The 21210-nt window shown below is 40.8% G+C and overlaps 1 protein-coding gene across 7 annotated transcripts in view; it reads left to right on the plus strand.

The window, feature by feature from the left end:
- Positions 1–21210, plus strand: part of DYNC2H1 (dynein cytoplasmic 2 heavy chain 1) — a 407641-nt gene that overhangs the window by 190893 nt on the left and 195538 nt on the right. For 5 of the 7 annotated variants that reach the window (XM_073338435.1, XM_073338425.1, XM_073338398.1 and 2 more), the window contains 3 exons: positions 7142–7231; positions 14199–14264; positions 18896–18946. In XM_073338435.1, coding sequence (XP_073194536.1) covers positions 7142–7231; positions 14199–14264; positions 18896–18946 — 207 coding nt within the window. Of the gene's footprint in view, positions 1–178; positions 1405–7141; positions 7232–14198; positions 14265–18895; positions 18947–21210 lie in introns of those variants that run through there. The other 2 variants (XM_073338445.1, XM_073338455.1) reach the window with 1 other exon arrangement.

Here is a 21210-nt window from a genome sequence, read left to right on the forward strand (position 1 = left end):
GTCACCTACCATTCAGTCATCTGGAGTACCTTACTCCCCCTTCTGCTTTGCAAGCTGAACATCTGTGTTCCCTTTGGAATATGTGGAAGAGGACTCCTCAGACTCTTAAATTTCGGTGCTCAGTTTCCTTGTCTATTCTAAGACACTTAGCTCTCCCCTCTACATTGTTGTATTACAGAAGGATAGACCTCAGATGACATCACATATCAGGAACACAGACGGATGCCTCCACCTAGGCCATATGGGCCCCCTCAGTGGCCTTTCTGGGACCATTGGTGATCTGTGATCAACAATTTGCAATGAGGTCTTTGCACTGGAGGGAAAAGAGAAGGGACCATTCTCCTCAAACTCCTCTACCACCACCTGTGCCAGAGGAGATCTGCAAGAAGCAAGGCTGAATAAGGAAGTGACACCTCTTACTCATAGTTCCTCCTCATTGCCTGATGAAACTGTGATGCTTCCACTATCTTCTATGATGGATAACTTCAGACAGTTTCAGGACCTGATTAAGCAAATTGCTGACACGCTTAGAGGAGGTTCAGGAGTCCCATCATAAATTCCTAGATATTCTACACACTTTGACATCTATGAGAATATCCGTTCCAGTCAATGAAGCTCTGATGGAGCCCACTAAGACAGTTTGGCATACCTCAGCCTACCTGCAAGAGGGCAGATAAAAAGTATTATGTCCCTGCCATGGAACTGGAGTTCGTATTTTCTCACTCGGCTCTGAATTCCCTAGTAGTTGAGACCATTAATGAACAAGGCAGACAACATAGCTCAAAGCCCGCCCTGTACACTAAGGATCACAGGAAGCTTGATCTTTCTGGACACAAATCTTACTCTTTAGCCCCCCTCAGAATAGTGAAGCATTAGGCACTCAAACCCATATAAGACTATTTAAATTACAACCAATTCAACTGGATTACTGAGCACCTGCTAGAGGTACATTGTGACCAATTAAAGGCCATTATACAACTTGGTCAGTTCCTGGCAAAGACATCGCCCCAGACCTCCTTGAATGCTGCAGATACTGCAGCGTGGTCTATATCTATTACTCTGGTTATGAGAAGCGTGTCTGGGGCTCCAGGTATTAGGCTTCCCCAGAGAGGTCCAGAGTACCATCAAAGACCTCCCCTTTGCAGTTGCAAGCTTTTTGCAGACTTGATGGATAGATCTCTCCACACTTTAAAGGACTCGAGAACCCTGCTGAGATCCATAAGTATGTATACTCCTGTAAATAAGAGGAGATTTAATAGGTTTCAGATGACACAAAGAGCACACCCAGCCCCACATGCAACTTATCATAGACCATCTGAACCTCTTTTAGCTATAGCTACATCTTCTCAGCCATCTACAACCTCCATGCAACCATTTTGATGGCTTGGTGAAGAATCACACCCATCCAATCAACAGGCCTTTACAGTTGCAACATCATACCTCCCTTCCCCCCACCTCCTTATGGATGCTGCCTCTCCCATTTTCAGGCTGCATGGAGAATGTAACATCAGACAAATGGGTTTTGGAAGTCGTAACATCTGATTACGCTATTGATTTCAAGTCTATCCCTCCTACCCATTCATCCTTCCCATAGCTCTTCAGGGACCCCGTCACAATCCATTGCCGGCACTAGAGGTGGCCTCACTTACATGTTTGCATACACTTGCTACCTCTAATCAGATCCAAGTCAGTAAGGATAATGACAGACAATGTGGCTTGCATGTATTATATCAACTGTCAAAGAAGAGAATAGTCCCTGTCTCTCTGTGCTGAATTGGTAAAACTCTGGAATTGGTGCATAGCCAACCAGATAGTCATCTGAGCTTATTATGTCACACATATTTGGTTGGGGTTTAGTTGGAGTTGATCCTGCTTTGAGCAGGGGATTGGACTAGATGACCTCCTGAGGTCTCTTCCAACCCAAATCTTTTATGATTCTATGATATTCAGAACACCAGGACAGACAACCTCAGCACTCATTTCTTTCTATATTATGAATGGGAACTGAACTCCACAAGGCTTCCACAAGATGTTCTTAGCTTGGGGTTTCCTGGAGATCACTCTGTTTGCCATGGCAGCCAACACAAATTGCATCAGCTATTGCTCCAGAGGAGGTCTTATTCCCTAGTCCCTGAGGGATGCTTTTCTCATCTCATGGATGAAAGGACTTCTCTACATGTATCCACCAACACTGTTACTATTAAAGGTTCTCAGCAAAATCAAACAAAATCAGGCCAGAGTCACATTAATAGCACCAACATGGCCAAGTCAAGTTTGGTATTCCTGTCTAGTGAGACTGACCTCTCACTCTTCATAGCAGTTTCCACTTGGTCCTTGCCTAGTGACTTAGGATGCTAGTCGAACATTTCACCCCTGTTGACAGGATCTTTCTAGGGCTCCAAGTATGGTTCCTTGATGGTTCTCAGGAATAGAGATATCCTGTTTGTCAGAGGTACAACACCTTGTATTAAATAGCAGAAAAGAATCTACAAGAAATACTTACCTCCAGAAATTAAAACAATGTTATCTTCGATGTAAATATCATCAGATTTTGCCAACTCGCTCTCTTCTTCCTAAGGTATTGGATTACCAGTTAGAAAACATCCAGTCTTTCTATGAATTCCATTAATGTTCACTTAATAGCAATAACAGCTTTTCACACACCCCTAGAGGGCTTTTCACTCTTCGGTCACCCAACTATAGCAAGATTCCTAAGAGGTTTTTTAAATACCTCCCCACAAGTCAGAGATCTTACTCCAAGCTGGGATCTGACCCTAGTCCTTAATTGCATTGTGAAACATCCTTTTGAGCCATTAGCTATGTATTTTCTATTAGATTTATCATTTGAAGACAGCCTTCCTGGTAGCTATCACTTCTCCCTGAAGGGTTGGAGAATTGGGGGCTTTAATGGCAGTACCAACATTTACGTTACTCACCAGACAAAGTGTCACTGTGGACTCATCCAAGATTTTTACTTAAGGTGTCCTTAGAATTTCATATTAATCAAACCATTCATCTCCTGTGTTTTTCTCCAAACTGCATCAGATTAGTCAAGAAGCCATATTCCATACCCTAGATATCAGGAGGGCATTAGCCATCTATGTAGATAAGACCAAACCATTTAGAAGATCTCATAGATTAGTTGCATCCATTGCTGACAGAAACAAGGGTTCAGTAATTTCAAAGCAGAGGTTATCAAAGTGGATCTCTGGTTGTATTAAGATCTGTTACAACAGAACTCATGTTTAGCCTCCTTTGAGAGTGATAGCACATTCCAGAGGAGCACTGTCTACATCTGTGGCCATATTAAAGGATGTACCAATTGCAGACGTTTGTGGAGTGGCAACTTCTTCTGTTCATACTTTCTCTAATCATTATGCCGTAGTGCCTGGGGAAAGATCAGAAGCTGATGTAGGCAATGCAATTCTTCTGTATTGGACTCTGCTCTGAACCTCCCACCTCTTTAGTGCTTGGGAGTCACCTGAAGGAGAGGTAACTCACCTTTTCCAGTGACGGGAATTTTTTCAGATGGGTGTCTCTGTGGGTACTCTACTACCTATCCTCCTTCCCGTCTGTTTCGGAGCCTCCCTTGTCGGACTTTGCAGTGGAGAAGTAACAGAGGATAGTTCACCCACAGAGCCGCATGTAGCCTAGGCCTGGGCCACAAGGATGTGTGGGGCATATGCACGGGCTGAATGGGTACTGCTACCAGAAATCTCTGATCAAAAGCATAGGTGCCGGTACAAGTGAAGGGGACACATCTTTAAGAACTCTAGTTACTGTACCACCTAAGTAACCTCTTTTTCTGTAGTTTAGGCTCTTTGGCTAAGATTACAGTACATATGAAAAAGCAAGGCTGAATATAGTGAATCTTGAGATTTTATTTATTTAATTGTAGGCTCTTCAGTGATTAGCTAATCTGTGAATAAAGCAAATCCTACCCGTAAGGGACAGAATAAGGAAAGGAACAAAGGCTTGGGATTCTAAATGTTTCAGTAGTTTAGTAAGAGGAAATGGAACCTTTCACTAGTTTGAATACAACCTAATCTAGCATGACGAAAATATAGCTCCTGTCCCCACAAGCCCTTTCTCTCCCCCTGTTATTGTAGTGGATAACACAAACACCCTTCCTGTTGCTCATCTTCAGATTCATCTTCAGATCAGCCATCTCATTAACCCCACAAATTAAGGCTGTGACTAAATGTTACCACTTCTTCCTGAACCACATTTCCAAGATATGACCTTTTCTCTCTGCCCTCTCCCCACCCCCAACCCCACTTCCAAAACTCTTGTCCAAACCTTGAATGTCTCACACCTCTATTTCTGTAATCTCTCTGGCTTCAGTGCTTTCAACTTTACCTCCCCCCCACCCGTTCAAGGCCATTCAAAATGCTGCTGCTAAAATCATTTTGCTGGCTCATTACTCTGACTATATAAATCCCTCTCCCTACAATCCTCCACTGGCCCCACCTCTTTCCATAACATCAAACACTAACATCTTCTCTTTATTTTCAAAATCTTTCACAATTTAGCATCATACTATCTATCCACCCTAATATCCTATTGTAAAGTTGATTACCTGCTTCTCTGACAAGTGTCTTCAAGCTTTCTCCTGTGTTGCCCTATAGATGTGGGAAAACTTCCCATTAAGTCAATCTGTAAAGCCACATTATCCTTCTTCAAGTCCTTCCTCATAATGCTTACAGTACACTGCAACCTGATAATGGCTAAGCATGTGCAAATTGTGCTTACTGCTGCAGATTAGCCAAAAACTATACAGATTCTATTATTTTTATTACACCCACCATCTCCTCTACCCTCACCGTGATACCCTGGTTTGTTTCATCCTCCTGCTATGTTTGTCTTTTAGATAGTAAATGCTTTGGGGGCTACGACTGTCATTTTCTATATGTTTTGTATAATGCCTGGTACAGTATGGCCCAACCCGGCTTGAGTGTCTATACGCAACTGCAATTTAAATGTATAATAATATATTATAGAATCATAGAATATCAGGGTTGGAAGGGACCTCAGAAGGTCATCTAGTCCAACCCCCTGCTCAAAGCAGGACCAATCCCCAACTAAATCATCCCAGCCAGGGCTTTGTCAAGCCTGATCTTAAAAATATCTAAGGAAGGAGATTCCACCATCTCCCTAGGTAACGCATTCCAGTGTTTCACCACCCTCCTAGTGAAAAAGTTTTTCCTAATATCCAACCTAAACCTCCCCCACTGCAACTTGAGACCATTACTCCTTGTTCTGTCATCTGCTACCACTGAGAACAGTCTAGATCCATCCTCTTTGGAACCCCCTTTCAGGTCATTAAAAGCAGCTACCAAATCCCCCCTCATTCTTCTCTTCTGCAGACTAAATAATCCCAGTTCCCTCAGCCTCTCCTCATAAGTCATGTGTTCCAGTCCCCTAATCATTTTTGTTGCCCTCCGCTGGACTCTTTCCAATTTTTCCACATCCTTCTTGTAGTGTGGGGCCCAAAACTGGACACCGTACTCCAGATGAGGCCTCACCAATGTCGAATAGAGGGGAATGATCACGTCCCTCTATCTGCTAGCAATGCCCCTACATATACATCCCAAAATGCCAATGGCCTTCTTGGCAACAACGGGACACTGTTGACTCATATCCAGCTTCTTGTCCACTGTAACCACTAGGTCCTTTTCTGCAGAACTGCTGCTGAGCCATTCAGTCCCTCGTCTGTAGCGGTGCATGGGGTTCTTCTGTCCTAAGTGCAGGACTCTGCACTTGTCCTTGTTGAACCTCATTAGATTTCTTTTGGCCCAATGCTCTAATTTGTCTAGGGCCCTCTGTATCCTATCCCTACCCTCCAGCGTATCTACCTCTTCTCCCAGTTTAGTGTCATCTGCAAACTTGCTGAGAGTGCAATCCACACCATCCTCCAGATCATTTATGAAGATATTGAACAAAACCGGCCCTAAGACCGACCCTTGGGGCACTCCACTTGATACCGGCTGCCAACTAGACATGGAGCCATTGATCACTACCCGTTGAGCCCGACAATCTAGCCAACTTTCTATCCACCTTATAGTCCATTCATCCAGCCCATACTTCTTTAACTTACTGTCAAGAATACTATGGTAGACCGTGTCAAAAGCTTTGCTAAAGTCAAGGAACAACACGTCCACCGCTTTTCCCTCATCCACAGAGCCAGTAATCTCGTCATAGAAGGCAATTAGATTAGTCAGGCATGACTTGCCCTTGGTGAATCCATGCTGACTGTTCCTGATCACTTTCCTCTCCTCTAAGTGCTTCAGAATTGATTCCTTGAGGACCTGCTCCATGATTTTTCCAGGGACTGAGGTGAGGCTGACTGGCCTGTAGTTCCCAGGATCCTCCTCCTTCCCTTTTTTAAAGATGGGCACTACATTAGCCTTTTTCCAGTTGTCCGGGACTTCCCCCAATCGCCATGAGTTTTCAAAGATAATGGCCAATGGCTCTGCAATCACATCCGCCAACTCCTGTAGCAAAATTAATTAATTAATAATAATAATTAATAAGTCAGTAGTGAGGCCAAGCTATCAGCGTATCAGCGTAGAGACCAAGGATTTAATGGGTATGGAGAATTAACTATTCTTTCATTCTTAGATGTGGTTTCTTCAAGGCCGGGATAAAACATGGGTGGGGCAGTGTGGAGAAACTTGTGTTATCGCTTCCTGCGATTTGCCTGGTCTGTGGTTTAGAGAAACAGTCTCCTGGGTTGTCAGTTTAGTCTATTTTCCTTGGTGTAGTATCTGAGTAGAGCAGTGGGAAGTGTAATAGTTTATGTGCAAATGGTTGCAGGTTCAGATCCCCTGGAATTTGTCACAGATGTTTTGAATATTCAGCCTGTTTTCCATGACTAAGGCCAGAATGTTCATATATGAATTTAGACCTCTAAATCTATATTGTGGGACATAAATACAGTCACTGGGGGCTGCAAGTGAGCTCAGTAGGACATCTGAGTGCTCAGCAACTCTGAAAATTAGGCCTCTTATTTAGGTGTCTGACTTTAAACACATGGGCTGGATCCTCAGTCTTAAGTGCCCATTGTGCACTCTAGGTATTTGCACATATATACATGTTTTTGTCCAGTTGAACGTTTCATGTTCAAACTACTTTTCTTCAGGATTCAGAAAATACTGAAGAAAGAATTATGTCTCTTATCAGCTCATTAAAACATATGGTGTATGAATATGTCTGTCGCTGCTTGTTTAAGGTAAGATGCATTTTCTTTGCTCTTTTCTGTACTAAATGTGAAACTATATTCTCACAGCAACCATAACTTGGCCTGCTTCACATATGCAGTATTTTGGATCACTGTATATACTATAATGCTAAATTCTGGGTGTGTATGAGTAATGGGTGCATTAGCTTTTGGGAGCTGACTTTGTATCATGTAATTGTTCTTCAGCAGGTAATACACCAAAACAGAGCAGCTTTGTGGCTGCTTTAGGAGAAAAAATGACCTCTGTGCCCCATCAGCAACCTACTACATGTACTGTCGCTCTTTTAACCCTATGCAGAGATCATGGGGTTCTTTCCGTGCTGAGGCTGCACTAGCCTCTGCAGAACTGCAGCAGAGGCTACAAGTTTGTCCCCATCAAACACATAGTTCTTGTTTAGGAAGAAGCAGAAACGGCTTTGGCTCTCTATCCTTGAATCTTTTTTGTTTTATGTGTGTGCACTTTTACAGTGTCCCGCATAATAGGTCCCCTGATCTCTAACTGGAACCTTTTCACTCTTCAGCACTACCACAGTAATACCAGCAATAACTAAATACTTACACAACTAAAAAAACATACACACACACACAAAATTCACTGGCTTGAATTTTATTCTTAATAGTACTTCAGACAGTGTGGCTTAGAATCAGAAAATTTAATATTAATGGCTATAAATATTTAGGGTTTTTTTTAAATCACCCTGATGATTAGATTCTGCAATAAAATGCAGAAATACATTTGGAAATGTAGATGCAACCTAAGGTACTTATACTGCACACAAACAAAGATAAAGTGGTTGAGTTGCTCGAGCATCCTTATACACTTTTTGGTTCATGTGCGGTGTTGTTTTTTCTATTTAGCTTGAATAATATTTTTCCTCTGTTGTTGCAGGTCATTAAAGGAATATTTGCTTAGGCATGCTTTGAGCATGCCTCGCTGTTAATTTTTGCTGTTGTGTCAATTGACAGCAATATGACACCACTGGACTATCTAAGAATAGAGAGAAAGTATGATTTTATATGTTAGTATGCTAGACACAGTGGACTGAAAAGGAAGTGAAGAGACACTGAAAAATCATTGATCTCTTTTGTAACAGTAGACTTTTTAATAACATTGTTTTTTTTAAAATGGACTAACCAATCTGACAATTTGAACATGCTGAAGTGTTTTAACCTAACTGATGGATTAGTGTGTTGATTATTGATTAATCTCTTAAACTACAGTAGTCGATAAGGGTTCAGTCTCCTCAGTGGCTACAGCATCAGGAAGATTATTACCAATATTGTTAGAATGAGAGACTTGAGGATCACACAGGAAACACTTGCAATTTATCACCAGTCCATTGATTAATAAATCCACCAAACAGATGAACAATCCCACAAGCCCTGAAATACAACAGCAGATAGAGCAATAGTACAAAACGTTCAGCCCTCACTCACATCTCCTGCTTGGGAACCCCAGAGTGTAAGTCATTATCTTCCTCGTCATCCTCCTTGTCATCATCAGCAGTGGTTGTCACACTGGTGGTCCCAAGGCATGCAAACTGGAATACACTTTTATAATTTGTTATGCTGATGCCCATTGAGGTTCATACATAGTTATGAAAATTTCAATTCCTTTCCCTTATCTATATTTCCACACCCCACTACATTTCAGGTGCGCCGTTTTTCAAAGGTTAATTTGTTAGTTCATCTTATACTCATTAACATTTATGTCACTCAATCACCATAACAACTTGTGGTAAATACATTACTGACTCTCTATGTCTGCAAAAATCCCAAAAGTATTTTAAATGGAATTAAATGGTATATTACAATATATATTTCCTAAATATCAGCATTAACATATCTACTGTTGTAACAGTTTCATCTTGTGACATAGACTCATTCATTGGTAAATACCCACATATTTTGATTATAAATACCTAATGCTCCAGATCAGGCTTGCAAAACAATCTGTATAAGAAAGCCAATGAGCATATTTTGTTTTTCTATTAATCGCATACAACATTAGTTAACGCAACTAACATAAAGTAAAATTAAATTATCCCGTTTATTAGTATCATAGATGTTGGAGATGAAAATGATGCCTTAGGTCACATACTTCATCTTCTTTCCTATAGTACACTTAGATAGTGTTCCCTGTGGTACATTTTTTAGTATTTGATCCAAACTTCGTTGAAAATTCCCAAGCAATGCATCTTATATCAGTTCTCTTGGGAAACTATTCTAAACAGTAATAGAGCTCATTGTTAGGCAGTTTTTCCTGATATTTAGCCTAATTTTTCAAAGTCTTAATTTTATCTGATTATCTAATTGCTCTTCAGTTCACTACCTTCAATATGTCAATATATTTCTGAGATTTACACAATTGAATGCCATGCTGCAGAACTGTATAAAGACAGGAATATTACCTATCTCCTTAGCAACATATTGCTACATAATTATATTCATATTTTGTTGTTGTGTTATTGAATCACAACTCTTATGTAATTTGCTGTCCAGTATCATTCCCAGGGTTTTCTGTCCATATTTAAGTTCTCTAGCTCCCTTTTGTTATTTTTCTGCACCCTTCTTTTTTCTTCCCAAGAGTAATATACCTGTTGTTGGTGACTGGGTCAAAAGGCTCCACAGATGTTTGCCCTCTGCTCTTGCTGTTTTTCCTGTATGCCACAGTTTACTTTCTTGTTTCTTCAATGTTATCACAGGTATTGTTTCACCTTGGGGTGCTTTTGACTCTTTGTACTGTATATGACTGCTTTCTTGTGTTTGCTTAGTAAGTTCACTTGCTACTCAGAGTCCATGTACTAATTTCCAATCAGAAAAGACATCAGTTTACGTTTGATTTGAATGTAACTCTCCTAGTCTTCATTCCTGAAAAAGTTTCATGGAACTTCCACCTCAGCTGACCTTGATTCTTTTGAAATTAGTTCTATATCCAGTTAAGTTATTTCTTGAATTGGGTTTCATTGTTGGCTATTGTCAGGATCAGCAGTTTAAACTCCTTTTCTTAGAACTTTCTTGGGAAGTCATCAAAACTCTCCTGTTTCTCTTATTTACTTTCACCAAGTCATAGGCCTTTATGTCTGCCCCCACACCCCAACTTCAGCACTAGCTCACTGCCTCAGCTGTTTGCCCAGCCACCAAGCTTTCAAATAAAGAACCAGAGGCACACATAGAAACTAGTAATTATTATTGGTGTTTTTATCCAGTTGAATGTGGAACACTGTTGTTACTTACTTTCTTCTCTATCTCATTTAGCTATAGAATTTTGCAGTTGTTAAGGAGAAGCTCAGCAAGTCATTAATCAAACTTTTTTTTTCTCATGTGCGCTTCTCAACCACTTTCCAGCCTGAAAATGAATCATTATCATTTACTTTTATTGTGAGATCACTGATGTTACCACATCTGACCCTTTGATTTGTCAGGATTTATAGATGAATTTAAAATGCTATAATTTAGCATTAAATGTGAATTTACTGGAAAAACTGGCATTTATATGGTGGCTTGGTGCAGAAATGAACAAGTTCGTAAGTTGATTTCCAGCTGAACTGTGGCATTGCCTGATGTCTTAACATCTAAACTGTTCTATATGTAATGATTTCTAAGTAAAGGATGTTTTCAATAAAAATAAAAGCAGTTGCGTACTGGTAAACTAAATGAGTCAGACATTCCTTGCATTATTTAGTTTTGACTTTTAAAAAATGAACACATACTACATATACATCATTAAAAAGAGGCATACTCAAGTAGTATGGACCTGAGACAGGCTGGAATGCAGGTGTGCATTCTTTGATCTGAACCACAAGAAGCCTGTTCTCATCCCCTCGTAGGAAATGATCCATATGGGCCCCTGATAAACACCAAAAACAGAGAAGGGATTTCTTATAAGAGGAGAGATTACAGAAACTGGACCAGCTAGTGACCCCTTTGGACCTTGTCACCCTAATGAGATTTGTCCCCTCTCTTTTGGGTACAATGGTTCGATGCAATGGCCAGGACCTCTGGGCACAGAGTCACTCCAGACCACTCCAGTGGTTCATGCTCTGAGAGTCAACCTGGAACAAAGATGTGAATTTATCCTTGTGTTGGCAGCAAAGCCAGCACAACCTGAGGAAGGACAGTAACATGAAAGACTTCACACTATAACCGACACAAGCCTTAGATTTCTTACAGGCAGGATTGATGAGGGATTATCCCCTTGTTATTCTTTGTATATATGTTCCTACGGATACTCCACTGGAGGATTTGTGCGTGCCTCTGCACTCTCAAGCGAAGACTGCAAAGTAGTATTTGGGGACCTGTGCCTGTGCAGAATGGTGCCTCGTGCTCTGAAAGAGAGTATATAGGTAGGCTCCACTCTGTTCCTTCTCAGTCACCTGCAGTTTGAGATGGATAGTTCTTCTGCCTGCTGTATTCAGCTTCCTGCATTAACTTGTGAATGACTGTTTTATTTATTTGGCTTAGTTGTTTCTCTTTTTGCATTATTTATTTTCACAATACCTTTATTTCACTTTATTTTTTGTGGGTCAAAGAGAGGGGGCAGCTCCTCCTTTTCTCCAAGTTTTTGTGTTGGAGCATAATTGTTATGCTGAAGACTCCAGGGTTTAAGACCTGTGAGACTTGCTGCAGGTCTTTTTCCCCTGCCAAATGAAAGGTCTGTCTGGGTTTTCAGAGCAGATCCAAGAACAACAGAGAGGCTAGACTTAAGCTCATACTAATAAATATGCCCTAGCTCCTGAGGTGTCCGCTTTCCGCCCTCCCCGTACATCGGCCTTTGTGACACAGACACCCTTGGTCACTGTTTCTGCTTTGTCTGCAACCCCAGACAATTTAAGTTCAAAAAAGAGGAAACATACCTCCCTCAGCATGGAAATGAAGAAGAGAGGCAGATCATCACATAAGACCCACTTTTGGAAGACTTCTCATATCTGTAAGGATACATTCTCCTGCTGAGTCTGGTACCATAGCATCACTACTGAGGAAGCAGCTCTGCTTGGAGGTGCCTACACAAGAGCAACTACCACAGTGGCACTTTCTGATCCATTGTGGCTCCGAGAGACACTGACAGGGCTGCCATTCATGCCCTAGTAGTGGTATCTTGCAGTGCCTCTGCAAGGGGACATGCCCCTTCAATCATCTCAGTACCACAACAACTTCCATCTCATCACCCTAATTCTAACTTCGGGTGAAGGAAATCAGAGTCATCCACCCCTTTCCAGGTTCCTTTCTTCAGAGAATCTCATTATTTCTGATTAACCTGAACCTCCAATTATGGGAGGATCTATCAGCTTCACCTCCACACTACAGCTACAAAAGCAGCATGTTGGGACTGGTTTAAAACTCCAGCCTTCGGTACTGATTAGAACATCAGAGGATGTTCTAATGCAGGGGAAGATTCCTCTGACTCAGAGATTGGTACAGGGATCCATCCTGTTAGCATTCTACCTTATCCCCAGTATCCCCTTTCATAAAGTTGCTTCTGGGGAACCTGCAAGACATCATAGACCCAGAGATTATGATTATCATTGGGGTCCCTTCCCTTGTACACCTCCTCAGTGAGGTTACAGGGACCCATGGGTCCACTTTGGCAACCAACTCCATCGGATGCCTAAGAGAAAGCACTGGTAACCACCAGTACTGTACCAATGACTGGCTCCTACAGACTATCCTAGAATAAAATGAACATTGGCACCACACACCTCAGTACACACACTTCTCAGGTACTGGCACATATGCAAGAGGAACAGGAGTCTCAGAGGAGATGTCACCTCCATCTGGAAAGTCCTGTTCATTTCTAGACAAGGCTGTAATGCCACCACCACCCTTCTAGGTAGATGAAAAGTCCAGCATACTCCCTTCAAGTGCCACTTGAGGAGGTGCAAGAGTCCAAACATTCCCTGGTTGATATCATGAACATCAATCCCCAAGGAAAGGTTGCCCTGCCTGTCAGCGAGGCACTCTTATCTCCTGCACATGCCCTGAGGCAAACACCTGCCACAATTCCACCAATATGTAAGTGTGTAAATAAGAAATACTACATCCCACACAAAGGAATAGGGTAATTCTTCTCCCACCCTAATCCCAACTCTCTTGTGATGGAGGCTATGAATAAGAGGAACCATCAAATTCAATCTAGGCCCTCTTCATCAAATAAGGTATCCAAATGGCTGGACTTGATGGGAAGGAAGTTTACCTGTAACATTCACAGGTGCAAACAGGAGATGAGGGAACAGATTTATTGTGCCTGCTCCCCTCTCTAGTGAAGAAAAACATTCATCCCAAAGTTTACCATACCTGGAAATTTTTGTAGTCTGGTGGAAAGAGTCTTCCAGTTTCCAGGATTTTTTTCAAGATTTTTCAGAATGGGAACCTACAGTTAGGTTTCTAAGTTCATATTTAGAAATGTAAAGAAATACATATATTATTTTCAAAAGTGAGGAGCTTCCAGCATCTCCCCACTGACTACAGTGGGAGTTGTTGGGTGCTCAGAATCTTTACGTATCATACTGCCTATTCAGGAATCTAAATATGACCATAACAATCTTTAGACATCTGTTTTTGAAAATCTTGGCTTAGATATCTGCTCCCTTTATCCCATTGAGCTACTGCTGGAAGTTCTACCTCCTGCATCAGCAGAGCACATTATTTCAAAACATTTCTAATTTTTATTGTTTCTAAAATAATTTGTGTTTTTTGGTTAAAACTCCATCCCCTCTCTTCCTGCAAAATTTGTGTGTATTCAGATCTGGAGTTGTAGTTTGAATCTGTCTCCGGTTATCTATCTTGGGGTGATATATAGTGTATCTGAGTGATGTTCCATGTCACCTGCTGTACTGATCAGGACAGGTGCTTAGTGACTGAGGTTCTGTTAGCTAGCTTTACTCAGAGGTAAAATTAGAAAAGCAGGATGGTGATGTCTGAAAAATGTATTTATCCATTTACCTTGGTCTTATTTCAGGCTGATCAACTAATGTTTGCTTTGCATTTTGTAAGAGGAATGCACCCTGAACTTTTCCAAGATAACGTAAGTACTGTAAAAAAACAAACCCAGGTGTTTTACTTGATCTTAAAACAGCCAAATAAATGTAAATTAGGATTCATATGTTTGCGTAGTGGCCTGGTGCAGTAAATATACAGTGGTTATTTTTGTATTTATGTACTTGTATTTCTGTATGATAATTTTAAACAGTTTCTTATTTTGGGTGTTAACTTTAATTATATTAGGTTGGAAATATAGGCCATCATTGGAGAGATCATGGAAAAGTAAATTTTAAAGAGGGGTTTTAAGGAGAAGGCACAGCATGGCTTCCAGGACCAGGATGAACATGTGGGAGTGTAGAGAGAATGGAAGAAAATGCAGTGTGTTTTTTAGAGAAAGCTCTGACAGGAAGGTGATTAGAGTTAGTGTGCAGATCCCAACGAGGAGAGAGGTGGAAAACAACAGAGAAGATGTAGGGTGATGGTGAGGACGAGAAGTTTGAATCTGATGTGGAAATATATGTTGAGAAGGTTAAGAGATTGAAAGAAGTGAGATGGCATCTGCAGCAGGAGGGAAAGATGAGTTTGGTAATGGCATTTTAGATAAACCGTTAGGCCTTGTCTAGCTTGCGGTGGTGTGTAGGGTACGTAGAGTACATGATGCAGTGAAAGGCAGGCTGCATCCACACTGCAGTGTGGCTAGTTACATGTGATAGGAAAAGGCTTTGGCTGTGGAGAGGCAGCAGGGAAAGGCTCCGGAAGCGGGACAATTCACTGCTAAAAAAGGCAGAGTAGATATGGGAGGCATTGTTTGGGCATGTAGAAAGCCATGTAGCGTTTGACTTCAGTACCCAGAAAGATAATGGAGCTAATAACCAAGCAATCAATTTGCAAACACCTAGAATATAATGAGGTGATAAGTAACAGTCAGCATGGTTTGTCAAAAACAAATCATGTCAAACCAACATAATAGCTTTCTTTGACAGGGTAACAAGCCTACTGGATAAGGGGGGAAGCAGTAGATGTGATATATCTTGACTTTAGTAAGTCTTTCAACACTGTCTCGCAGGACCATCTCATAAACAAATTAGGGAGATACAACCTAGATTAAGCTACTGTATGATAGGTGCATAACTGGTTGGAAAACCATTCCCAGAGAGTAGTTATCAGTGGTTCACAGTCAAACTGGAAAGGCATATCGAGTGGGAAACTGCAGAGGTCAGTCTTGGGTCTGGTTCTGTGTAATATCGTCTTCAATGATTTAGATAATATCATAAAGATTACACTTATAAAGTTTGTGGATGATACCAATCGGGGAGGGGTTGCAAGTGTTTTGGAGGATTAAAATAGGATTAAAATTCAAAATGACCTGGACAAACTAGAGAAATGGTCTGAAGTAAATAGGATGAAATTTAATAAGGACAAATACAAAGTACTCCACTTAGGGAGGAACAATCAATTACACACATACAAAATGGAAATGACTGCCTAGGAATGAGTACTGAAGTAAGGGATCTGGGGATCATAGTGGATCACAAGCCAAATATGAGTCAACAGTTAACACTCTTGCAAAAAAAAAAAAAGCTATCATCATACATTAGCAGGAGTGTTGTAAACAAGACACAAGAAGTAATTCTTTCCCTCTACTCTGCCCTGATAAGGCCTCAACTGGAGTATTGTGTCCAGTTTTGGGTGCCACATTTCAGGAAAGATGTGGACAAATGGGAGAAAGTCCCCAGGAGACAGCAACAAAAATGATTAAAGGTCTAGAAACATGACCTATGAGGAAAGATTGAAAAAATTGGGTTTGTTTTATCTGGACAAGAGAAGACTGAGGTGGCGACATGATAACAGTTTTCAAGTACATAAAAGGTTGTTACAAGGAGGAGGGAGAAAAATTGCCCTTAAGCAACGGAGAGTTAGGTTCGACATTCCTAACTGTCAGGGTAGTTAAGCATTGGAATAAATTGCCTAGGGAAGTTGTGGAATCTCTGTCATTGGAGTTTTTAAGAGCAGGTTAGACAAACACCTGTTAGGGATGGTGTAGATCAGTGGTTCTCAACCACAGCCCACTTGTGGCCCAATAAGCACACAGCTTGTGGCCCATATGACATCTTCAGGGCTATAGAGGTAGTATATATACTGTGTAGATGCAGCCCACATAATACATAGAGAGCTGCATATGTGGCCCACAATGGTAAATATGTTGAGAACCACTGGTCTAGTTAATACTTGAGTGCAGGGAAGTGGACTAGAAGATCTCTCGAGGTCCCTTCCAGTCCTACTCTTCTATGATAGTAAACCCTAGGGTTCTGACATGTCTGTTATCTGCTCACCTAAGCAGTGCCTCACTGTCTACACTGCCATTTATACCCATACTAACCAGCATGCAGTGTTTATACTCTACACGCTGCCATAAGTGTAGACCTACCCTTAGGATGCAAGATGCGACTCAGACCAGAAAGAAAGGAGAAGGTGGAAGATTACCAAGGCAAGCACAAGGGTGTTGGAAGTAGTGAGAGTGAGAGATGAATTATAGAGCTGTTATAGAGAAAGAAATGAGGGGAAAAAAAGACAGGAAAGTTGAAAGAAATAGTGGAGACAGTGATTGTACAAAGGTTGCAAGGTTAGGGTATGAAGACTTAAGATACACTCACCAACTTCAAGGCCGTGACTCAAATTTATCCCTTTCTCTCAGTTTTTGAGAATGTTTTGCCTTCTCTGTTTAATCTTTTAGATTATAAATTCTACAGGGCAAGGACTTGCAAATAGTATTTTTCTGACTAAAGTAAAGCCTGGCTACTCAGCCTTCTTAAATGTTTGTGAGTACTAATTTATATCTTGATTACGTATGTTTACTATGCACTTGTATTAGCTGTTAGAATTTCTGCCTGTCTAACATCAGTTCACATACGGTGCACATTCCTGCGTTATCCAGGTACTTCCCAAGAATTAAAACAAGTAACTAGTATCAATATTTCTCTCCTTTCCCTTCAGTTAGAAGTAAGTTACTTGATTAGTTGAGTATTTGTTTGTGAGACAAATGTATTGATGGAAATCAAAGTGGAAGAGATGTTTTGTGTTTAGCTCTGAATGTGGCAAAGTTAAAAGTTACATCTCTTTTGCTAGAGAGTTCTATAGTATAGGTCCTACTACTGTAAAAATTCTGTCTCAAGTGCTCATGAGTCTTCCCTTACTGGTCAACAGTTTTTTGTGGTTCAAGAGGAACACACCTATTATGGGAGTGGGGCACGGTTGTAGAGGAAGAAATGGTCCCTCTTAGTCTTTGTAGCCTGATTCTTGCTGCATCTGGTTTATGTGTATATGTATATGCCTTTTTATATTTGGATGGTTATAAATAATTTGCTTCTAATTAGCTAAGTCACTGGCTGTAAAGAATCTTGGGAGAGATGGAATGGCATCAATATTTAACGCTCTAGCATCCATAGAACGCTCTGCTATGTTGTTGATGCTGTTGACTTTTGATTGTGTAACGTCATAGACAAAAGCCCAGTGGATGTGTGGATTGACCTACCTGAAGTCGGAGAAATGCTATTTTCCTTAAATAAGAAAACCTCTATTATTGTTTTTATATATATTTTAAAATATAATAAATTAACCCCTGGCCATAGAATCATAGATACTAGAGATGTAAAATATTTATACTATTAAGTTATTTGGTCTACCCCTTTCCTCCTCTACCTAAAGGATTGTGCCCAGCAAAAATATTTTTTAAAAAATATCTGGCCTAGGCTACAGTGACCCAAAGTACTCATCTTGGATGACTATACCACAGTCTAATAGATCTTGCCATCAAGAAGTTGTATCTACTTTTTTCCTGTCTTAATTTAGTCAGAGTACTCTGTTATATCACAGTGTATGACAGTAAATAAACCCTCTCTTTCTCTGGTGATTATACCTTTCAAATACTGCAAAATGGTAATAGGAAGCAGATCAGGTCTATCTAGTCTAGTAGTAGCTGCTTCAGAGGAAAATGCAAGAACTCCAGAAGCAGGCAGTTGCGGTAAGATTTTCAAAGGTAATTAGGTAAATGCCTACAGATGTAGATAGGTGCCTAGTGGGATTTACAAAATTCCTTGAACAGGTGAGGTGCATAACTCCCATTGATTTACACACATCTTTAGGTGCCTAAAATACCTTTGAAAATAGGTTCCTGAGTGAAGAAACTACTCACAGGAAAACTTTCAGTTGGCTTATGTACTGAAGCATGATGGTTTATATTCCTTTGATAACTTTTAGGAGGCTTTTTTGTTGTAGATGTTGTTTTTGTTTTTTAGTCCATGCTGTTGTAATTCTTGATGATCATATTATTCACAGAAATCTCTAGTGCCTGTTTGAATCCCACTAAGTTCTTGGCTTTAATGTATATCATGCCCCCTACATCCTATACTTCTATTAGTCAAGTTACGTGTGTTTAACTTCTTTTATCTTTTCTCATAAATCCATCCCTCCAACACCTTATTTGGGATTTACAAAGGGAATTAAGCGCTCACATCAGCAGGAGCTGGGTGACTCCTTAGGCCCCTTTAAAAATTCATTCATAATTGTTAGTACTATTCTCAGATCTCCCTCTACTTTATCTGTAACTATTATGTTGTGTGCTTTAAGATATCCCTATGCCTTGTCTAAGTTGTTTTATTTGATTTTTTTCCATAGGAATGGGATACTTTTACAGGTGTGATCATTGGAGACATGTTAAGAAAATCAGTAAGCTATATTTATTTATTTATTTATTTATTTATTCTGAAATAAGGAATACATTGATAGAATCCTAAAAGATTATGCTCAAATGTATTGTACATTTGTTATTTACTGTATAAATATATATATATATATGTGTGTGTATGTATGTATAGTATGAACAGATGAGCTATTTTATAGCAATAGAAATATTTAAAAATATGTGAACATAAGTAATTTTTTTACTTTTGATAAAGTTGTATCATTTTTTGTTGTGTGACTGCAGTACTGTCCCTAAATGTAAATTTAACTATATTTAAATGCAGTAAATCCACCCTCTCTAAAATAAGTTTCAGAGTAACAGCCGTATTAGTCTGTATTCGCAAAAAGAAAAGGAGTACTTGTGGCACCTTAGAGACTAACCAATTTATTTGAGCATAAGCTTTCGTGAGCTACAGCTCACTTAAATTGGTTAGTCTCTAAGGTGCCACAAGTACTCCTTTTCTTTTCTCTAAAATAGGGAATTCTAGATTCTGACTTCTCCCCAGCACAAAATATTTTGGATGCACCTGTCTTCTTAAAAACACCAGAGGCAATCAGACATGTCCACATTGCTCTGAGACCTTGACAACCCTTTCTCCCAACCTTAGATTTTCTGTCTCTGACTATGTAGGCAGAAAGGAAACTGAACACTCCCACCTTATCCATTACTGCCCTGGGTTTGGAAGCCACATTTTAGAGCAGAATGAGCAGTAGGGGAAGACATTTTTTTGTGCAGAGAAGGGGAATTGTGCTCTTGGTTTCATACCCCTCCCTCCCAGCATGTTGGAGCCAACCAAAAGGAACAGATTAAGGGCTGAGTGGTGCTACATCTCTGAGGAGGATACCCTCTTGGGAGCCACAGAAGGGAAACTCTGCCATTATTGCTCAGTCTTCAAAACAGCCTTCCAAAGGGAGCAGTGGAGAAAAAAAAATTAACTGGCTTCAAGACTTAGCTTGATAAGTTCATGGAGGGGACGGTATGAAGAGACTGCTACAAAGGCATGTAGCCGATCTGCGACTGCTGTCAGCAAATATCTCCAATGGCCCATGATGGGACACTAGATGGGGGCGAGTGTTGAGTTACCACAGATAATTCTTTCCCAGGTGTCTGGCTGCTGGGTCTTGTACCTCCTCAGGGTCTAACTCATTGCCATATTTTGTGTCAGGAAGGAATTTTCCCCAGGTCACATTAATAAGAGACCCTTGGGGGCGGTCAGGGGCGGGGGCGTTCACGTTCCTCTGCAGCATGGGGCATGGGGTAATTTGCAGGTTTAAACTAGTGTATATGGCAGATTCTCTGTAACTTGAAGTCTTTAAATGATATTTTGAGGATTTCAGTAACTCAGCCAGGGATTATAGGTCTATTACAGCAGTGGGTGGGCAAGGTTCTGTAGCCTGCAATGTGCAGGAGGTCAGACTAGATGATCATGATGGTCCTTTCTGTCCTTAAAGTCTATGAGCCTAACCTTGCTCTGTGAGGGGAAGGGATTTGGATGGTAAATGGATTTTGAGGCCTCTGTGTCATCCTCACATCAGTAGAGATTGCTCCAAAGATACCTCTGCAAGGGCTGGTCAGTCAACTTCAGTCCTTGGATTCAGCAAACTGGGCTTACTCACCCATCTAGAACTCTTTAAGGGTAAGTCCAACCCTCCAGACCATTTGGTCCAATCCACCTCTAAAGGAACAATGGCTAAGGTCTTTCCCAGGTTTTTATGTGGATAATTGATTGACTTGTCAAGGAATTTAGTGTCTTTTTGGACTCTGCCTCTTCCTGAGGATTTCTTAGAGAAGTTCCTGGGCCTCTTCTCTGATTATATATTGGATGATGAATATGGGGCTCAAGATCCTACTCCATGTAGGCTGTGGGGCAAAACAGAGCATCACATGATAAGAGACCAGTCCTTCAATGGTGAAATCACCTCCCAAGGACAACCCAAAAAGCCAAACTCAAAAGGAAAAAAAGGTCCCAAAGCATTCCAGATCTTCACTTCTTTTCACAAACTCTAGCCCCTGCCCCAAAATTGAGGTGGACTGCCAGCTGTAATATAAAGTCAGAAGCTCTTTTGTTGTTACTCACAATGATGGACCAAGAGAAGGAATTTTTATTTTTGCAGGGGTAAGACCTGGCATAGCATAGGGAAGCCCAGATCAGGGAATGCTTTCAGTCTCTCCTTCCAATCCAAGCTGTCACTCTGACTGCAGCAGGGCGTGCCTCAGAAATAGGCCGAAGGAGCAGAATTTCCCAGTT

Source organism: Lepidochelys kempii, chromosome 1 (assembly GCF_965140265.1).
Source record: "Lepidochelys kempii isolate rLepKem1 chromosome 1, rLepKem1.hap2, whole genome shotgun sequence".
NCBI lineage: Eukaryota > Metazoa > Chordata > Testudines > Cheloniidae > Lepidochelys > Lepidochelys kempii.